This window comes from Phocoena phocoena, chromosome 20, assembly GCF_963924675.1.
Source record: "Phocoena phocoena chromosome 20, mPhoPho1.1, whole genome shotgun sequence".
In the NCBI taxonomy this organism is placed as follows: domain Eukaryota; kingdom Metazoa; phylum Chordata; class Mammalia; order Artiodactyla; family Phocoenidae; genus Phocoena; species Phocoena phocoena.
The window spans coordinates 53,150,541-53,166,409 of record NC_089238.1 but is presented as its reverse complement, the minus strand read 5'-3'; the positions used below and the strand labels follow the sequence as shown (position 1 = coordinate 53,166,409).

The window sequence follows — 15,869 nt, the reverse complement described above, 5'->3', positions numbered from 1 at the left end:
ATAGGCAGGTTTGGTTTCTTCTGAGGCCTCTCTCCTTGGCTTTCAAATGGCCACCTTCTCACTGTGTCTTTCCCCCTGTGCATGTGCATTCCTGGTATCTCCCTGTGTTCAAATTTCTGCTTATAAGGACACCAGTCAGATTACATTGGGACCCACTCTAAGGGCCTCACTTTAACCTAATCACCTCTTTATAGGTCCTGTTTCCAAATACAGCCACATTCTGAAACAAAATTCTGATGAATTTTGGAGGGACACAATTCAACCCATAACATGGGATCACCTCTACTGTTCCCACTTGGTAAACTCTATGACAACTCATCTCGTTCTCATTTCAGGACCTTTACAGTCGCTATTTCCTCTTCTTGGTACGCTCTACCTCCAACCGTTCATCCAACGGGTTTTTCTCAGCTTTCAAGCCTTGGCAATATCATCTGACAAGAGCCATCCCAGATCACCTTAACTAATGTAACCCTACAAGTCACTCTATCACATCATCATTTTCTTTCTGCCATGGCACTCAGAAGAATGTCAGCTCCAGGAAAGGGAGGTCATGTGTTTTTACGCACTAGTGTAGCTCAGAGATTAGCCCAGTGTTTCACACGCACACGTGAATGAGTACGTTTCTATAACCACTTACCGCATTATCATGACTTTCTGAGAAAACCTGCCAGGGCATGGCCATGTTTTATTCACGTGTCAGCTCTCTGGTCAACCTCAGCTCTAACACTTACGAGCTGTGTAAACTCTGGTAAGTCCCTTAACCTCTCTGGGCCTCAGGTTCCCAAACGAATACCTTCTTCAGAGTTCTTATGAGGATTAAATAAAATAATACACGTGGGATACCCAGCATAAGAATTCGGCATACAGTGTACACTAACAGCTGAAAAGCTACGAGGCTGGGTGTCTTCCAAAGTGTGGCAGCTGTGAACGGCGTGAAAACTGTCTTTAGGTGATACACGGAGCATTAAAAGTATCAAGTTGGCAACGTTCTTTTAATTCCTCGGATTAAAACAAAGTCATGTTCTCATGCTCATATGTCTTCGACATCTACCTCTTCCTATTCTTCCTCGTTGACAGATCATTCAGGTTCAGAGACGCACACACCAGTTAACAGGTGGATTTAACACTGTTTGTAAGGGCCATTCTGCGGCCAGGCCGCCTGGGTTCATCCCCCACCTCCCTCCCTCTGGCTTTGGGCTAGTTCTGGAACCTGCCTGTACCTCAGTTTACTCAACTGTAACAAGGGGATAATGACCGCCCCATAGGGTTATCGAGGATATAAAATGAACTTATGACACGTAAAGTGATGCAGAACATAGAAAGCCCGCCAGCCACGTTAGAAACACGTGAAAGAAACGGTCGGGGGCGTGGGGGCGACGGCTGCTGTGGCAACTATCTCAAAGGTCTCACCAGGGTGACTGGGTCGGCGAGGCAGGACTGGGTCCGTGAGGCGGGCGGCGCTCAGCCGGTGCGCGGCCTGAGGGGCCCGGTCGAAGCCCTCGGGGAAGGCCGACAGCGGCCAGGACTCTTTGGGGTCTCCCTCCCGGCGTCAAGTCGCTGTCACTCCTGCTTTGGCGGCCGCGCCTCTCCCCTGAGCTTCTTCACTAGGCGAGCGCTCCCTGAGGCGACGCGCGAAAAGCGCGGGCCAAGCTGAAGCGCGAAAAACGGGGGCGGAGCCACGGGGCGGCACGACGCGATGTACGTAAGCAGGCGCTGACGCGCACGCAGCATCGCGCATGCGCGGCGGACCTAGTGGCGGAGCACGGCCGCAGCGGTGCTCAGTATGGCGGCCGAACGCAAAACTAAGTTGTCCAAGAACCTGCTGCGCATGAAGGTGCGGGGACGCGAGGGATGCGGGTCGGGCGGCGGGAGTACCCGGTCTTCCAGACCTGGCTAGAGCCGAGGCGGCGGGCGTATGGGGGCATTCGAGAGGCCCCGGAGGACCTCCAGCTCTCGCGGTCGTTCATTCACTTAGCGCCTGCTCTGAGTTAGGCACTGGGAACCGGATTATAAATCCGTCGGATTCTCTTTTAAAGCCCGCGGCCGGATAGGAGAGACGCCTAAGCAGGCAGTTAGGATGCAGTGTACTAAGTGCAGTGATGCTAGAGTCGCCGGAAGCCCCTGGAATTTACTTGGGCTTCTGAGGGAAATGGCGTCTAGTAGAGACTGAAGGGTAGGTGGGAGGGTTGGGTACATAGCGGCATAGACTGTGGGGAAAGCGAGTTCAGAAGTCTGAGAGGCAAAACCCAAAAAAGCCGTTATTTCCAAGAACTAGAGGTCGTTCAGTATGTCTGGAAGGCAAGTAGCAAGAAATGGGCCCGGAAAAGGAGACAGTAATCACAAGATGCAAGAAATTTTAGGCCAGGTTAAGGATTTTTTTCTTTATCTTGTGAGCATTGGGAAGCAGTTGCGCACCGGGGAAAGTATCATGAGCTGTGCTTTTTACTTTTCACCGTTACTTTAACTGTCCAGTGGAGAATACATTGGTGAAAGAAAGACCCGACAAGGGACCAAACTGCAGTCATAACGACCAGCTAGAACTAATGATCTGGGTGAGGGGTTTCAGGTGATGATGGGGATAGAGAGAATTTTAACAGTTGAGGTGAAAGTGAATTATGTCACCCAACTTGAAAGAAAAGTGATTTTCAGATTTGAAATTGAATCAGTTTAACCAAATAATTTCAGGGTTGTGTGGGGGAAGACAAGGGTGTATGAAATGAATACAGGAATTAAAACAAGAGGAACACCCAAGCCTTAAAACTTAATAGTAGTGGCAAACATACTGTGTGGTAGACATTCAGTGCTTTGCATATCATAACGTGTGAAATCCACGTAATAACCCTTTGCGGTGGGCACGATTATTATCCCTCTCTTAGAGCGGAGGCACCTGAAACAAGAAGTAGGTAACTTGCCCAAAGCTACACAGCAATAAAGAGTATTGGCAGGACTTAAACTCAGGCAGTCTGGCTTCAAAGCCCCTGCTCTTAATTACTATCTGTACTGCTTGTTGCTGAACACCACTCATAGATGCAGACTGTTAGCTGTCATGTTTACAGAATAATGGAATTCCCAGTGAAGGGAAGCAAGGCATGAGTAATGTTTTGAAAGATTAAATGTTGCATGTGCAAGACATGAATGGAGTTGAGCTAGGGTGTAACTAGGGATGAATAGGGAGAGTGAGGGCGCAGGGTAAATCATAGCATAATTTATCATTTCTAAAGTACTTCTTTCAAGCATATTAGCAACATTTGAATCTTTACTGAACAGAGTTTTTATTTTTGCTTATGGTTTGTAACAACATGTAAGTTTCAGAGAAGTGGACTGGCAAAGCAGACATTGAAAAGATTTTAGCAGTTGTTTTAGCTCTTGGAATAAGTCAAGTGAAGATGTGCTGGGTAATTAGGGCTCAGACCAACTATCTGACTCTTCAGTTAGGAAGGAAGAAGTTAACTTAAAAAAATTATCCACCCCTTCTTGAGTGATTGGGGAAGACACAACTGGACATTGGAAGCAAAAGAGAGAGAAAAAAATTACCCAGGTTCTCTATGTGGGTTAGCAACTTCAGCCATTGATGAGAAAGAACTGGCAGGATACCAGGAGACACAGTGTATACAGATAGAGTGGGGTATCCTTTGAGAAGCAATGGAGCAGCTGCATTCGGTTTCCTTATCTAGCGTAGCTGTTCAGCCAGAGCTAATTGTAGAGTAAGAATGAGAGAGTTGAGGATTTAATACTGACTCATTTGTTTTCTAGCGTACTCGAATTCCTCTGTCTTGGTCAGCTATTGGGGGCTGGAGGGTGATCCTGAGCAGAAGTAGAAAGTAAAGGAGGTAGGTGGAAGGGCTGTCAGTATGATGGAGCGGTTGTAGAGAGGGTACTTACTTGTGATTTTAGCTCTTTTGGACTCTTAAGACAGAAATTAGTGAACTTTTTCTGTAAAGAGACTTCAGTCTTGTGGGCCAAACGGCCACTGTTACAACTACTCAGCTCTTCCATTGTGGCTCAGAGGCAAATGAATATGACCTTGTTCTAGTAAAGCTTTATTTACAACAGTATACATCCAGCCTAAGGACTGTACTAGTTTGTGAGACCTGCCGTAGGCCGTCAGTTGTGAGTAAAGTTAAATCACTATCTTTAGAGTATGTTCTTAGATGCTGTAGAGTCAGGAGAATTGGGGAGTTTCTTGATTCATATTCACAGGATGATCTGTCCTTTCCATGTGTACAGAATGCGTGTGTGTGTGTGTGTGTGTGTGTGTGTATTTTGTATACCATAAATAATATCTACCTGACTAAAATTAGGAGGTAAAAGGGCAGTTGGGCAGGACTGATGAGTTTCACCACCAAGAGTATAAGTGATGAAATGAAGCATCTAGGTTTAAAGAGAGCCATCCAAGAAAGGGAGTCTGGAAAAATAAGACAAGTCTAGACTCACGTTCAGAGAAAATTTATTGAGTTCCTCTCGGGTACCAAGTACTGCCTGAGTACTAGTAATACAAGATGAACAAAAGACATGGTCTACTATTCATAATTTTAGTCTTTTGGGAGGCACAGAAAAAGCATAATGAGCCAGTGTTCATAAGGCTGTCTTAGAAGTAGGGAAAGGTATTCTTTTATGGGAACAGACCTGAGAAGAGCTTGGCCAAAAAAGTCAGGGAAGACCCAAAGGACACATGCTCTGGGCCTTCCCAGAGAAATATTTTGCCAGGCAGGAAATTGAAGCGTGATGTTGAGTAGCAGAGGCAGAGGAGTGGGAAGTACAGGGTATGCATTACAGAAACTGCCAATTCATCTTTCCTATGGTGAGGCTATAGACACAGAGGTGAAAGGATGAGGACTACAAAACACTTTAGATAGATTGCGAACATTTCTTTTATGTTTATTTAAAATAATGATAGATTCACAAGAAGTTGCAAAACATGTAGAGAGATGCCGTGCACACTTCACCTCCCTGTCTTATATTGGTAGAGTGCAGTGCAAAGGCAGGAAATGGACAGTGGTACAATCCACAGAGCCTGCTCAGATTTCACTGTTTTACATGCACTGCTTCATGTGTGGGGGCAGGTGTATGTGAGAGTGTTTATCGTGTGTAGCTTTATGGAACCATTACCACATTCAGGATACAGAATTGTTCCGTCACCACCAAGTTCCCTTGAGCGACCCCTTTGTAGCCACGCCCACTCCCTTCTATCATGCCTAACCTCTGACAACCACGGATCTGTTCCCCATTCCTATAATTGTGTTACTTCAAAGATGTTTTATAAATGTAATCATTACAATGTGTAACCTTTTGAGATTGACTTTTTTCACTCAGCGTAATTCACTTGAGATCCTTCTAGGTTATTGAGTCAATCAGTAGTTCCTTTTCATTGCTGAGTAATATTCTATGCTATGGATGTACCATATACTTAACCATTCACCTCTTGAAGAGTATTTTGGTTGTTTCCAGTTTGGGGCTGTTGCATATAGAGCTGCTGTGAAAATTCTTGTATAACGTTTTGAGTGAATGTAAGTTTTCATTCCCTGGGATAAATGCCCAAGAGGACAGTTGCTGGGTTCTATGGTAAGTGGATGTTTACCTGTGTAAGAAATTGTCAAGCTATTTTCCACAGAGGTTATGCCATTTTACTTTCTCACCAGCGGTGTAGGAGTGATCCAGTTTCTCTACATCATCATCAGAACTTGATGTTATCACTGTATTTGTGAACATTTTTCAAGTCTTGTCATTTCATTTTGTAGCCTTTGGTAAAGCCCTTATGCCTAAAAATGCTTGTGTTTTTGGAAGAGCTGGAGTAGAGGGGAAAGTAATATGGAGCCTGGATAAGGGAAATAAATGGGGATTAATGGAACCCAGTGGAACCCTAGACCTAACTTCTGGGGTGCTCCTGGATGTTTTCTGAATTTATTTTTTCCCATATTGATACTTCATCATTTTGCTGCAGTTAACTTCTTGGTTTGTTCATCTGTCTCCTGAGGAAATATAGTTATTGTTTGTGCTAGGAAGAGACTAACAGCAGGACTGGCCTGTTTTGAGTTGAGCTTCTGCAGATTTTAGAATCAAGTGCAGCCGTAGAGTTGATGAGCGTTTCAGAAGATAGATGTAGGTGAAGAGCAGTGGGGTTACAGATACAGCTTTGCGGCCATCTGTGTTCACAGAGCCCTTACAATGCATCATTCGTCATGCTGGTACTGATGGAGATGATCCAAACACAGTCCCTGCCCTGAAGGTCTTCAGAAAAAACAGACACTCAAGAAATTAAAATGTCCTGAGACTAGTTGAAGCTGCCATGGGAAGCTTCTAGGAGAGAGATGCTGATTTCGCCTGCAGCTGTCAGGGACGATTTTACAGAGATGGAGTAGCCTTACCTATGTCAGAAGGGCTAGAAGTTGGCCAGGTGGAAGAACTTGAGAAGGGCATTACAAATCCAGGTCAGCAGGTGCAAAGGCCGATGGGCTTCCCAGGTCAGAGAGACGTTCGGATAGTACTGAGCATCCTCTCCTTTGTGGCCCCCTCACTTTCTGTCTCAACCTGCCTGTCCTGCTCTGTGGATCAGTCTTTTGTCTTAGCCCTTGCTCACTGGCTATTATGTAAAACTGAAATATTTAACATGATACTTATTGAATACAGTTGGGGGTTTTTGCCTGTTTTATTAAATCAGAAAAACTAAAATGTGGTAAAGCTCTTTTAAAGTCTTCTAAAGGAAGTACACATGTTGCTTTTTATGTGCTCTAGCAGGCTCCCTCCTGAAGTGGTGTTGTCAAGGGCAGGGCTAAGCTGCTTGGTCACCCCACCCCCACCCATGAGACAGGATTTCCAGAGAAATGAGGGAGGGCAGGTTGAGTTTTCCTCAACTGTAAGCTGGGAAAAATAGTTGCTGACACTGATTTTGTTTCGTTTTGACAGTTCATGCAAAGGGGACTGGACTCAGAAACCAAGAAACAACTAGAAGAGGAAGAAAAGAAAATCATTAGTGAAGAGCGCTGGTACTTGGATTTGCCCGAGCTTAAAGAGAAAGAGTAGGTTTTTTATGACACTTTGGGCGTTCAAAGGGAAATCCCTGTAAATGTGATTGATCACTGCATGACATAAAACCCATGAAATAGTATCTATTCAGTTTCTTGAACTAGACTTGCAAATTTTTTTAAATTATTAAGTCTGTAAGAGTTCTAGTTTGATTTATACATTTTTATTGGTCCTCAGCCATCATTTATAACATCATTCTTTTTTTTACATTGAATAAAGGAATCCAGCCTGTATATCTCTGGTAATAACTGGAGACCTTTTATGAGAATCAGTAATGTGCTCTGTATCATATTAAGTTCTGAAGATTAGATGTGTTCTTCAAGCCTCTCCAGTTTTGTTTCAGTAACAGAGTTCTCCATTAGGCTGAGCTTTGTAAAGGCGGGTCAAGAATGTTTTATTTTCTTTTTTTAATTTTTGCCATTAATACCAGTCATCTTAGCTAAGATGAATTGAGTCTATGGTGTGTTCTAGGAATTGGGCTACGCACTTTACATCTCTTAATTATTTAATCCTCATAGCAAACTTGAGAGCTGGCTACTATCATTCCTTCCATTTTATAGTTGATGAAACTGAAGCTTAAGGGAGGGTAACTAGGCCAGGGTCACCAGCTAGTCGTTACTGAAGCTTGATAACACACTAGATCATTTCTCTTCCACCTCTAAGCTTGGCTGATGCATAATAAATTTTGAATGAAGGAGTGAAGGATTCACATCATCAATTAATTTTTCTAAGTTCTTCTGGAAGCTACTTATCATTTCTCCTTGATGCTTTTCTTACCTTGGTAACCTCTGTGGTGTGGCAGTTTTATTTAAATTTTGTCAAATGACTGAAGATGCTGCTTATTGTCTCCAGGCCCATTTATGTCTTTCCTTTCCATACCTCGTAATTTATTTTCTTTCTAACACATTGTTTTCCATGGTTCATTTGGCGCGCTTTTTCTGAATCTTTTCTGGAAGGTTAGACATGCTTCTCTAAAGATAGAAAGTACGTCCCACCAGGAGGGATGGAAGGAAGGTATTTTGTTTTCTCTGCTTGCTTCTCAACTTGCTTTTCTCTTGCTTCTCAGAGGAAGCAAGATGTTGGTGAGGAAGGCAAAGATGATGCTGAAGATGGTATGAATTTGGGAGCAGGGGCTGGTAGGAAAGGACTGTTACTGGTAAGGAGCTATAATTTAATTTTATGCCTTGGCTAAACTTGCTCAAAGTTTTGCCACATGTTTTGTTACTTGGCTTTTATTGAAAAGCAAGACAGTTTGTATCCTGTTTTCAGTATTGTTTTTTTTCCCCCCAACACAACATGTTAGTCCCAGAAAAATGACCTCTACATTCCTTTCCTAGGGAGGTAGGTGTCTCAGTCTGTTCAGGTACTATAACAAAATACCACAGGCTGGGAAGCTCATGAACAACAGAAATTTATTTCTCACAGTTCTGGAGGCTGGAATTTTAAGATCAGGATACCCGCATGGTCATGTTTTGATGATGGCCCTCTTCCTGGTTCATAGCCAGCGCCTTCTTGCTGTGTCCTCACCTGGTGGAAGTGGCTAAGGATCTCTGTGGGGTCTCTTTCCTAAGGCCCTAAACCCTTCATGAAACCCCACGCTCATGACTTATGTACTTTCCAAAGGCCTCACCTCCTAGTACCATCATCTTTGAGGGTTAGGATTTTAACATATGAATGTGGGGGTTGCGGGGGGGGGGACAAACATTCAGACCACAGCAGCAAATAATAACCTTTTGCCATCATTCAGTGTCCTGTTTATGTATAGGAACAAATTATCAGTTTAGGATGTCGGCAGGAAGAGATGACACTGTCAAATTGGGTAATTTGAGGAGCGTATAACAGAGACACCAAAGTGTGAGCAGGTGTAGGGGAGCCACTGTGGACAGTGCAGCACCTCGGTGGCTTGTATAGTAGAAATAATTTCCACTCCAGGCCTGGAGGATCAAGGGGAGGGAATGGTTACTGAGTCTCAAGACAGGCTGTGTGGAGAGAGCATCTTACAAGTGTTGCTACCTTTATTTGAGGGCACGGCCAGCCCAAGTAATCCCATAGGAAGGGAGCCAGCCGTTCCAGACAGCAAAGGAGCCCTTCCATGTATTACATTCAGATCAGCCTCCCAAGGCATTGATGGGGGGCGGGGAGAGTGGGGAATAGATCTGGAGGGGTAAATGGATGGTATGTCCCTGGGGTGTGTGTGTTTTAACACCCCAAATAGGGAGAGAGTGGAATGGATTGGTTAATTAAGTGCATGGGCTCTGGAGACAGGCAGACCTGGGTTTGATGCCCATCTCTGCTACTTGCTTACTTGGGATCTTGGGCAAGTTATTGAACCTGTCTTGTCATTTGTATATTGGGTGTGATAATAGTATCTGTCACTTACATTATGAGAAGTAAATGAGATAATGTATGTGAAGCAGTGACCACAGTGCCCGGTATAAAACACAAGAAATGTTAGCAGTATATGTGTTTCCTTATACTTGAATATTATGAAATTCACCCACTCTTTTTGCTCATTTGTGTCTGTGAATCTTTACTTGGTATTGTCATCTGGATTATTGCAGAGGGTTACTGCTATCTGTGAAACTGGAGATTCCATTGTGTATATGCTCTGGGAGTCTAGAGGTTGCCATTCAGCTGCACTGGGCTATAACTCAGTGACTGTTAGGGCTGTTCAGTGTTCATACCTCCCCTTTTGGGACACCCCTAGCCAGTGACCAGGCTATGTAGGCGGCTGAGGGTCTGGCTTCTTTGTCTCAACTTGGAACAACTGCAGGGCTTCCTAGAGTTTCTTGTAGGGGCTGAGGTCTTGGCGTAGCCACGTTGCAAGTCAGCTTCTCCCTCAGCCCAGTCTTGCAGTCTTCGTTTCCATAGAGGGGCATCTGCCACGCAGCACTCACCAGTAAAACTTCTGCACGTAACTCTGTCTCAGAGACTGTTTCCAGGGAACCTGACATAAAATACTTAGGAATACTAGGAATAGAATTTACCAGATCCAAGGTTTTGCTGTGTTGTGGCTATATGGTTTTTCTCGAAAGGATGTGCCGTGGTATAGAGGATGTGAGTATAGCCATTTTAATTACTCCTTTGCCATAGGATGTTGTTTAAAAAGTATTTTTGCCTTCTGTGCTTCTCGTGCTTGTGCATTGTGGCCTGGTGAACTTTAAGAACTGTGAACTCTGAGACTGACCCTACTTAGCAAACTGACAAGTTAGCCTGCCACAGTTTCATGGATCCTGGTGGAAGGTACGAGATTCCTGAGTCAGAGACAGAGGACTTTATTACTCACAGCACAGCAAGCAGCAGGAGCATCACATTGGCATCATTTCCCCTGATCCCAGGGAGGAGGATGTGGCACCCACAGTAGGTTTGCATCACAGCGAAGTCCTGAGCTTAGGAAACCTGAGTCTTTGATACTAGACTGCAAACAGACTCGCCCTTGGCTCCAATGGAGGCATTATCTTTATTATACTGGGCATTGAGCAAGTCTGCGCTTTGCTCCAGAGGAAGAATGAAGGCAAAGCTCTGCCTTTCAAAGCTGTTCACTGTGCATATATCCTTAAAAAGATATTTCGGAACAAATGGGCATTTAGTGCCTCACTCACAAGGTGTGCTGAAATGAGAGAGTCCCATAGAGAATTATTTCTCAGCAGTGAGTTTTTGCCCTGTTTTGCCTTGCATATTATTTGTGGCATATTATTTTAGGCAAGTTTGTTTATTTTTTTCTGAGCAGTAGTTTCTCATCTGCAAAAATAGATGAATATTTCCCTTATTTGCTAACTGAATTAGTGTCGCTCATCATTGAAACTATGCTGTAGATAACAAACCACTTATGCTCCTTTTTATATTAATGTTACAGTTATTGGGCCAATAGAAACCCATGGGAAAGCCCTCTGAGGGGCCAGTGGCCCTACTATGGATCCTTTCCTGGCCTTTGGGTCCACCTCTTAACTTAAGTGAATGCTTAAATGCATATGTATGGTGCTTTCCTGAGGGAGATGATTTACTGGGGACATTGGTGATGTTTTATCACCTGTACTTCACAAGAAACAAGATCGGCCGGTTGAAAGGGAATCCCTAGTTTATGGAAGAGGCTGAACAAAAACTTCAAGAGAACATGTGCCTAAATTTTTTGGTTACAGTTGGCGGGCTGGTTTGGTACCAGTTGCTCCCTTGTGGCCAGGAGTGGAATAACCTTCTTCATGATTATCCATTGTATAAGTCTGTTATTTTTTATCTGGCCCCCCTCTAGAATGTAACCTCCATGAGAGCAGAGCCTCTCAGTAATGGCTGTCTCCCCAGCTCTAGAACAGTGCCTGGCACACAGTTTGGTTTAACAAGCGTTTGCCAAGTGAGTGAATGAATGAGCGCATCATGACAAGAAGCAGGGCAGGATTGCTTGACAAGGAACAATCTGCCATAAAGGCCAAGTATCTGCTTTCCTGGCTTGCTTTATGGTTGATTGCTGGGCTGTGGTCGGATATGCTTACCTGGAATTGGGGTCATACACTGGTGACTCACGGGAGAATCCCTTTTGGAGACTGAAACATTCACACTTGCATCACATTTCCAGGGCAACAGTGCATCCTGGATGCCCTCTCAGCAGCAGTGTCATTTTTACCAGGGTGGTTTTGTAGCTTGATTTTGGTTTGGAGTCAGCCACCTAGCTACCCTGTTTCTGCCCATTTTCCAGTTCTGCTCATCCAGCTCTCCCATTGATTCTGTGAGATACCAGTATCCTTATAATAAATTACTTCTCTACTTAAGTCATCCAGGGCCAGTCATTATTTACAGCTAAGAGCTCCAATTAAAACACTCTTTTAAAGCTACCTAGGACACTAACTAATTTCTGCAGATTTAATAAAAACTTAGTGGGGGGTATAAACGTCAACGAACCTTTGCTTCACTTTTGGAAAATTCAGGTGCCCTGCCGCTCTTGCCTCCTAATGCTTTTGTTGACCAAATTAATCAGTTTTTATTTCTAATCCTAGGTCATAAATATTACTGTATTTTTTCTTGATTCCGCTGAGAACCATAAGATGTATTTTTCATTTGAAATCTTGACTTTTATTTGCTGTGCTTCGTTATAAGTAGTCATGGTATTAATACAGGTTTATTTTCTCGTCTAGGAGTTTCATAATAGAAGAGCAGAGTTTCTTGTTATGTGAAGATCTTCTCTACGGAAGAATGTCATTCAGAGGTTTTAATCCTGAGGTTGAGGTATTAAATATAATTGCTTCACATTTAAGATTTTTCCAATTGAATTCTTTCTGCTTATAATTGGGTTTAGGTTTTTCCCCACCAGATACCATTTCTCCTCATTATATAGAAAATAGCAAGTCTTGAACTATTGCTGTAGCTATTTAAAGAAATTATAGGCATTGCAGTCTAGTTTTATGATAGAATTGAGTAGATAATTTAATATAGCAGTATATAGTCCCGGAAAGTGCCACTGTTAAGTGTTAGAATTTTACCTCAGTTCTTTTGCAGGAATGTCAGGATTTTATTCATATGATGCTATTATAAAAAATTATTTTCTGGCATCTATAAATGTATCTTTTCTAGTGGAAAAAATGTTACTTAAAATTTGAGTAATTTGACTTTTTAATGGACAGGTTTTAATCCAAGCTTGTAAATAGATTTTTAAATGAATCTTTGAAAAGTTTGTCTGAAAACGAAATATTCAGCTTATAACTGAGACGTTCATTTTAATTTTCCTATCTCGGGTTTGTAGAGAAGCACAGACCTTCGTTTAACAAATAACTATTACAACTCTGGCTTATATATTGAAAGCCATCTGTCAGGTACTTGACCAACCAAATGGAGGTTTGTAGTATAAAGCTTAGTTTTGTAACTATCACTTGAAGCCACGGTTTCTTAGCCCTGGCACTTTTGACAATTGGGGCCAGATTATTCTTTATGGTGGGGGCTTTCCTGTGCACTGTAGGATGTTGAGCAGCATCCCTAGCTTCTACCCTCTACCCACTAGATACATATATACACCCCAGTTGTGACCCCCAAAAATGTGTCCAGACATTGCCAGAGGTCCCTTGGCAAGCAAAATCATACCCGGTTGAAAACCAGTTCTCTCAGGATGCTTATAGGAACCACAGTTAACCAAACTAAATGCCAGAGTTTATTTAAAGATTGTAGGTTGATTTTCTTTCTCTTCCTTTTTTGAGGGGATATGATAATTAAGGTGTTAAATTTACTTTACACAGAATCAACACAAAGTGTTTGTTTTTAATATATTTCCTTGTTTTGGCCTGCTTAAGCTTTAGATTAGGAAGACAAAGAGGACAATGGGGTAAAAGGGAAAAAAAGATAGCAAAGATTATGAGTGGATGATGCCCAGAGACTAGGGTATTGGGCAGGCAAGGACTCCAAAGTATGTCTGATACAGTGGGAAAAGGAGTTGATCTGGCCCTCCAAATTTGACGTGGGAAGTTATTAGAAAATGACTTTAATCACTGACACTCTGTAACACTGAACATATTCTCTCTGGGAAAGGTTTTGAACTGTTTGGCTTGCGGGTCTGAGCTGTCATAAATTGTGAGAAAAGTTCAATGTACCTGGTTATAAAAAGAATGATACCAACTTGAGAGTACTTACTTTATTATAAGCAGGATGAACTTAGAACACATTTTTTAATATCTATGTGTTTCTAGTGATAAGAGGTAGTGTACTTTTTTTTTAAGTCTGTCAGAGGATAACTATCAAGAAAAGGTTAACGTAAGAAAAAGAAATGGAGAGACCCATGATGCGTGGACATCATGTGAAAATCAGTGCGTTATCCACCCGCCTGTTCAGGGGTGGGGGAGGTCTCCTAATTATACCAGAGCCAGCCTTCCAGTTCTTCCAGCAGTTTGCTGCTCCTCTTCCTCAACCACCACCAAAAACTACATTTAAAATTACTCTTGACTGTAGTGTTTCTCCCATTTGGCTCAAAGTCGGGAAGTTCAAAAGGTATCTGAAAGTTTACTTCTTCTTTCCCCCAGTCACTAGAGTGTGTCAGCAGTGTACCTGCTTTAGATACAAGTAACTAATAAATTTATGATCTAAAATACATTTAAATTCATTAACAGTAAGTCTAATCTAGTGGAACTTTGTCTTATTATTATTTTAATTCAGAGCTGGCTTCTATCTGCTTATTGTAGAATAAAGTATTATAGAGAATCCCTTATAAATTTTGGTTAGTCCTGTAGATTCTGTGGCTTCTGTGTCTCTACCTTCAAATACGTTTGACACCAGTTCCTTTAACAAGCTTTTTCCAGCCCTGTTAGTCCCCATTGTTGTATTTTTCAGAAATTAATGCTTCAGATGAATGCTAAGAACAAAGCAGAGGAAGTTGAAGAGGAAACAGTGGAGCTCGATGTGTCAGATGAAGAAATGGCTAGAAGGTAACTGTTACCTTGGACCAGCTTTATAATCTGAGCCCAGCATTCACTGTCTCTCACATGTGCACTCTTTCCGCATGGTGACTGGACTACCGTACCTTTGAAGGGAGTACCCCAGCAGGAAGTCATTTTGGCTTAGTCATCTTCTAACATGGCCTGGGGTGGATTTATACCTGTCACAGGCTGGCAAATTGAGGGCTTATTTCTACTGCTGCTTCTAATACATATTTTTAAATATACATCTCAGTTTATTTAGGATAATGGAAAACCAAAAACAGTGAAGAATTTAATCGTTCATAGAGAAGTTCATAAATTTTAAATCAGATGGTTTCTTTTAATCAAAGTTTTGATTTTTCTTATTCTTTGTTACGTACTTGGTTTGATATTCTTGACAAGTCTTGATTCCTACCTTTTTTATTTGAAACTAAACTTGTTGTGTATATCATCTTAACAGATACGAGACCTTGGTGGGGACAATTGGGAAAAAGTTTGCCAAAAAAAGAGACCGTGCCAATTATGAAGAAGATGAAAATGGAGACATAAAACCAATTAAAACAAAGAAGATGTTCTTAAAACCCCAAGATTAAAACTGGTGGCTTAAGATATGGCTCAGGGATGCCTTGTGAGAACTAGCACATTTTGGAACTCATTCTGTTGGTTCCTCTATAGTTATTAATGCTGCAATGTTTATTTGTACAGAAATGTATAACTTTGGAAACATGCTGTTTTTGGAACAGATGTGTGTTGGATGTTATACATCCTTTGCTTAATGGTATTCATCAAGAGTGGATTTTTAACCCTTGATCTTCAACTGTACATAGGTACGTGGTTGCTTCGTAAAAAATTTTTTATCTCAGATTTTTTTAATATAGTTCTCCAGTCACTGACCTTGAATTGACTCATGTAAACTGATACCAGTGTTTAAATTGCCCTTATGTTTATAATCATGTCAAGTCAGTTCATACATATATTTCGGAATCAAATGTCATGAGAATTTATTATCTGTAAATTCATCAAGAACAAACATGCCTCTCCAGGCTGAAATATTTCCATGCTACCAAGTCAATGTCAGTGTGTGGAATTATGTTTTTTTGTTTAAAGCCTTTAATTAATTAAGAAAAAAAATTGTTCTGTAATAAATACATGTTTTCATGTACTTTTTCATTCTCTTATACTTTCAAATAATAATTTTAGTGTAATTCAGTATTGGAGCTTTTGTCCAATTAGTAACTTTTTAAAAACAGCCATTAATTTAGAATATGGTGATGTATTAGGTTGAACCGTAAGAAATTGCCTTGGGCCTCCCTGGTGGCACAGTGGTTGAGAGTCCACGTGCCGATGCAGGGGACACGGGTTCATGCCCCGGTCTGGGAAGATCCCACATGCCGCGGAGCGGCTGGGCCCGTGAGCAATGGCCACTGAGCCTGCGCGTCCGGAGCCTGTGCTCCGCAA

General features: G+C 42.2%; 1 protein-coding gene across 1 annotated transcript; it reads left to right on the top strand.

Annotated features, from left to right (window-relative positions):
* Positions 1 to 1,743: 1,743 nt before the first annotated feature.
* On the top strand, positions 1,744 to 15,570 carry MPHOSPH6 (M-phase phosphoprotein 6). Its single transcript, XM_065899171.1, has 5 exons — positions 1,744 to 1,834; positions 6,904 to 7,016; positions 12,150 to 12,240; positions 14,326 to 14,420; positions 14,872 to 15,570. The coding sequence occupies exons 1-5, from the start codon at positions 1,784 to 1,786 to the stop codon at positions 15,002 to 15,004; spliced, it is 483 nt and encodes a 160-aa protein (XP_065755243.1). The 5' UTR covers positions 1,744 to 1,783; the 3' UTR covers positions 15,005 to 15,570.
* The last annotated feature ends 299 nt before the right edge of the window (positions 15,571 to 15,869 follow it).

What these genes read in the sequence shown, in the direction of transcription:
- MPHOSPH6 (XM_065899171.1), top strand. Translation starts at nt 1,784, where the DNA reads ATGGCGGCCGAACGCAAAACTAAGTTGTCCAAGAACCTGCTGCGCATG. An exon ending in CCCGAGCTTAAAGAGAAAGA is followed by an intron (nt 7,017 to 12,149) that starts GTAGGTTTTTTA and finishes TTTCTCGTCTAG; the next exon opens with GAGTTTCATAATAGAAGAGC. An exon ending in GTTTTAATCCTGAGGTTGAG is followed by an intron (nt 12,241 to 14,325) that starts GTATTAAATATA and finishes TGTATTTTTCAG; the next exon opens with AAATTAATGCTTCAGATGAA.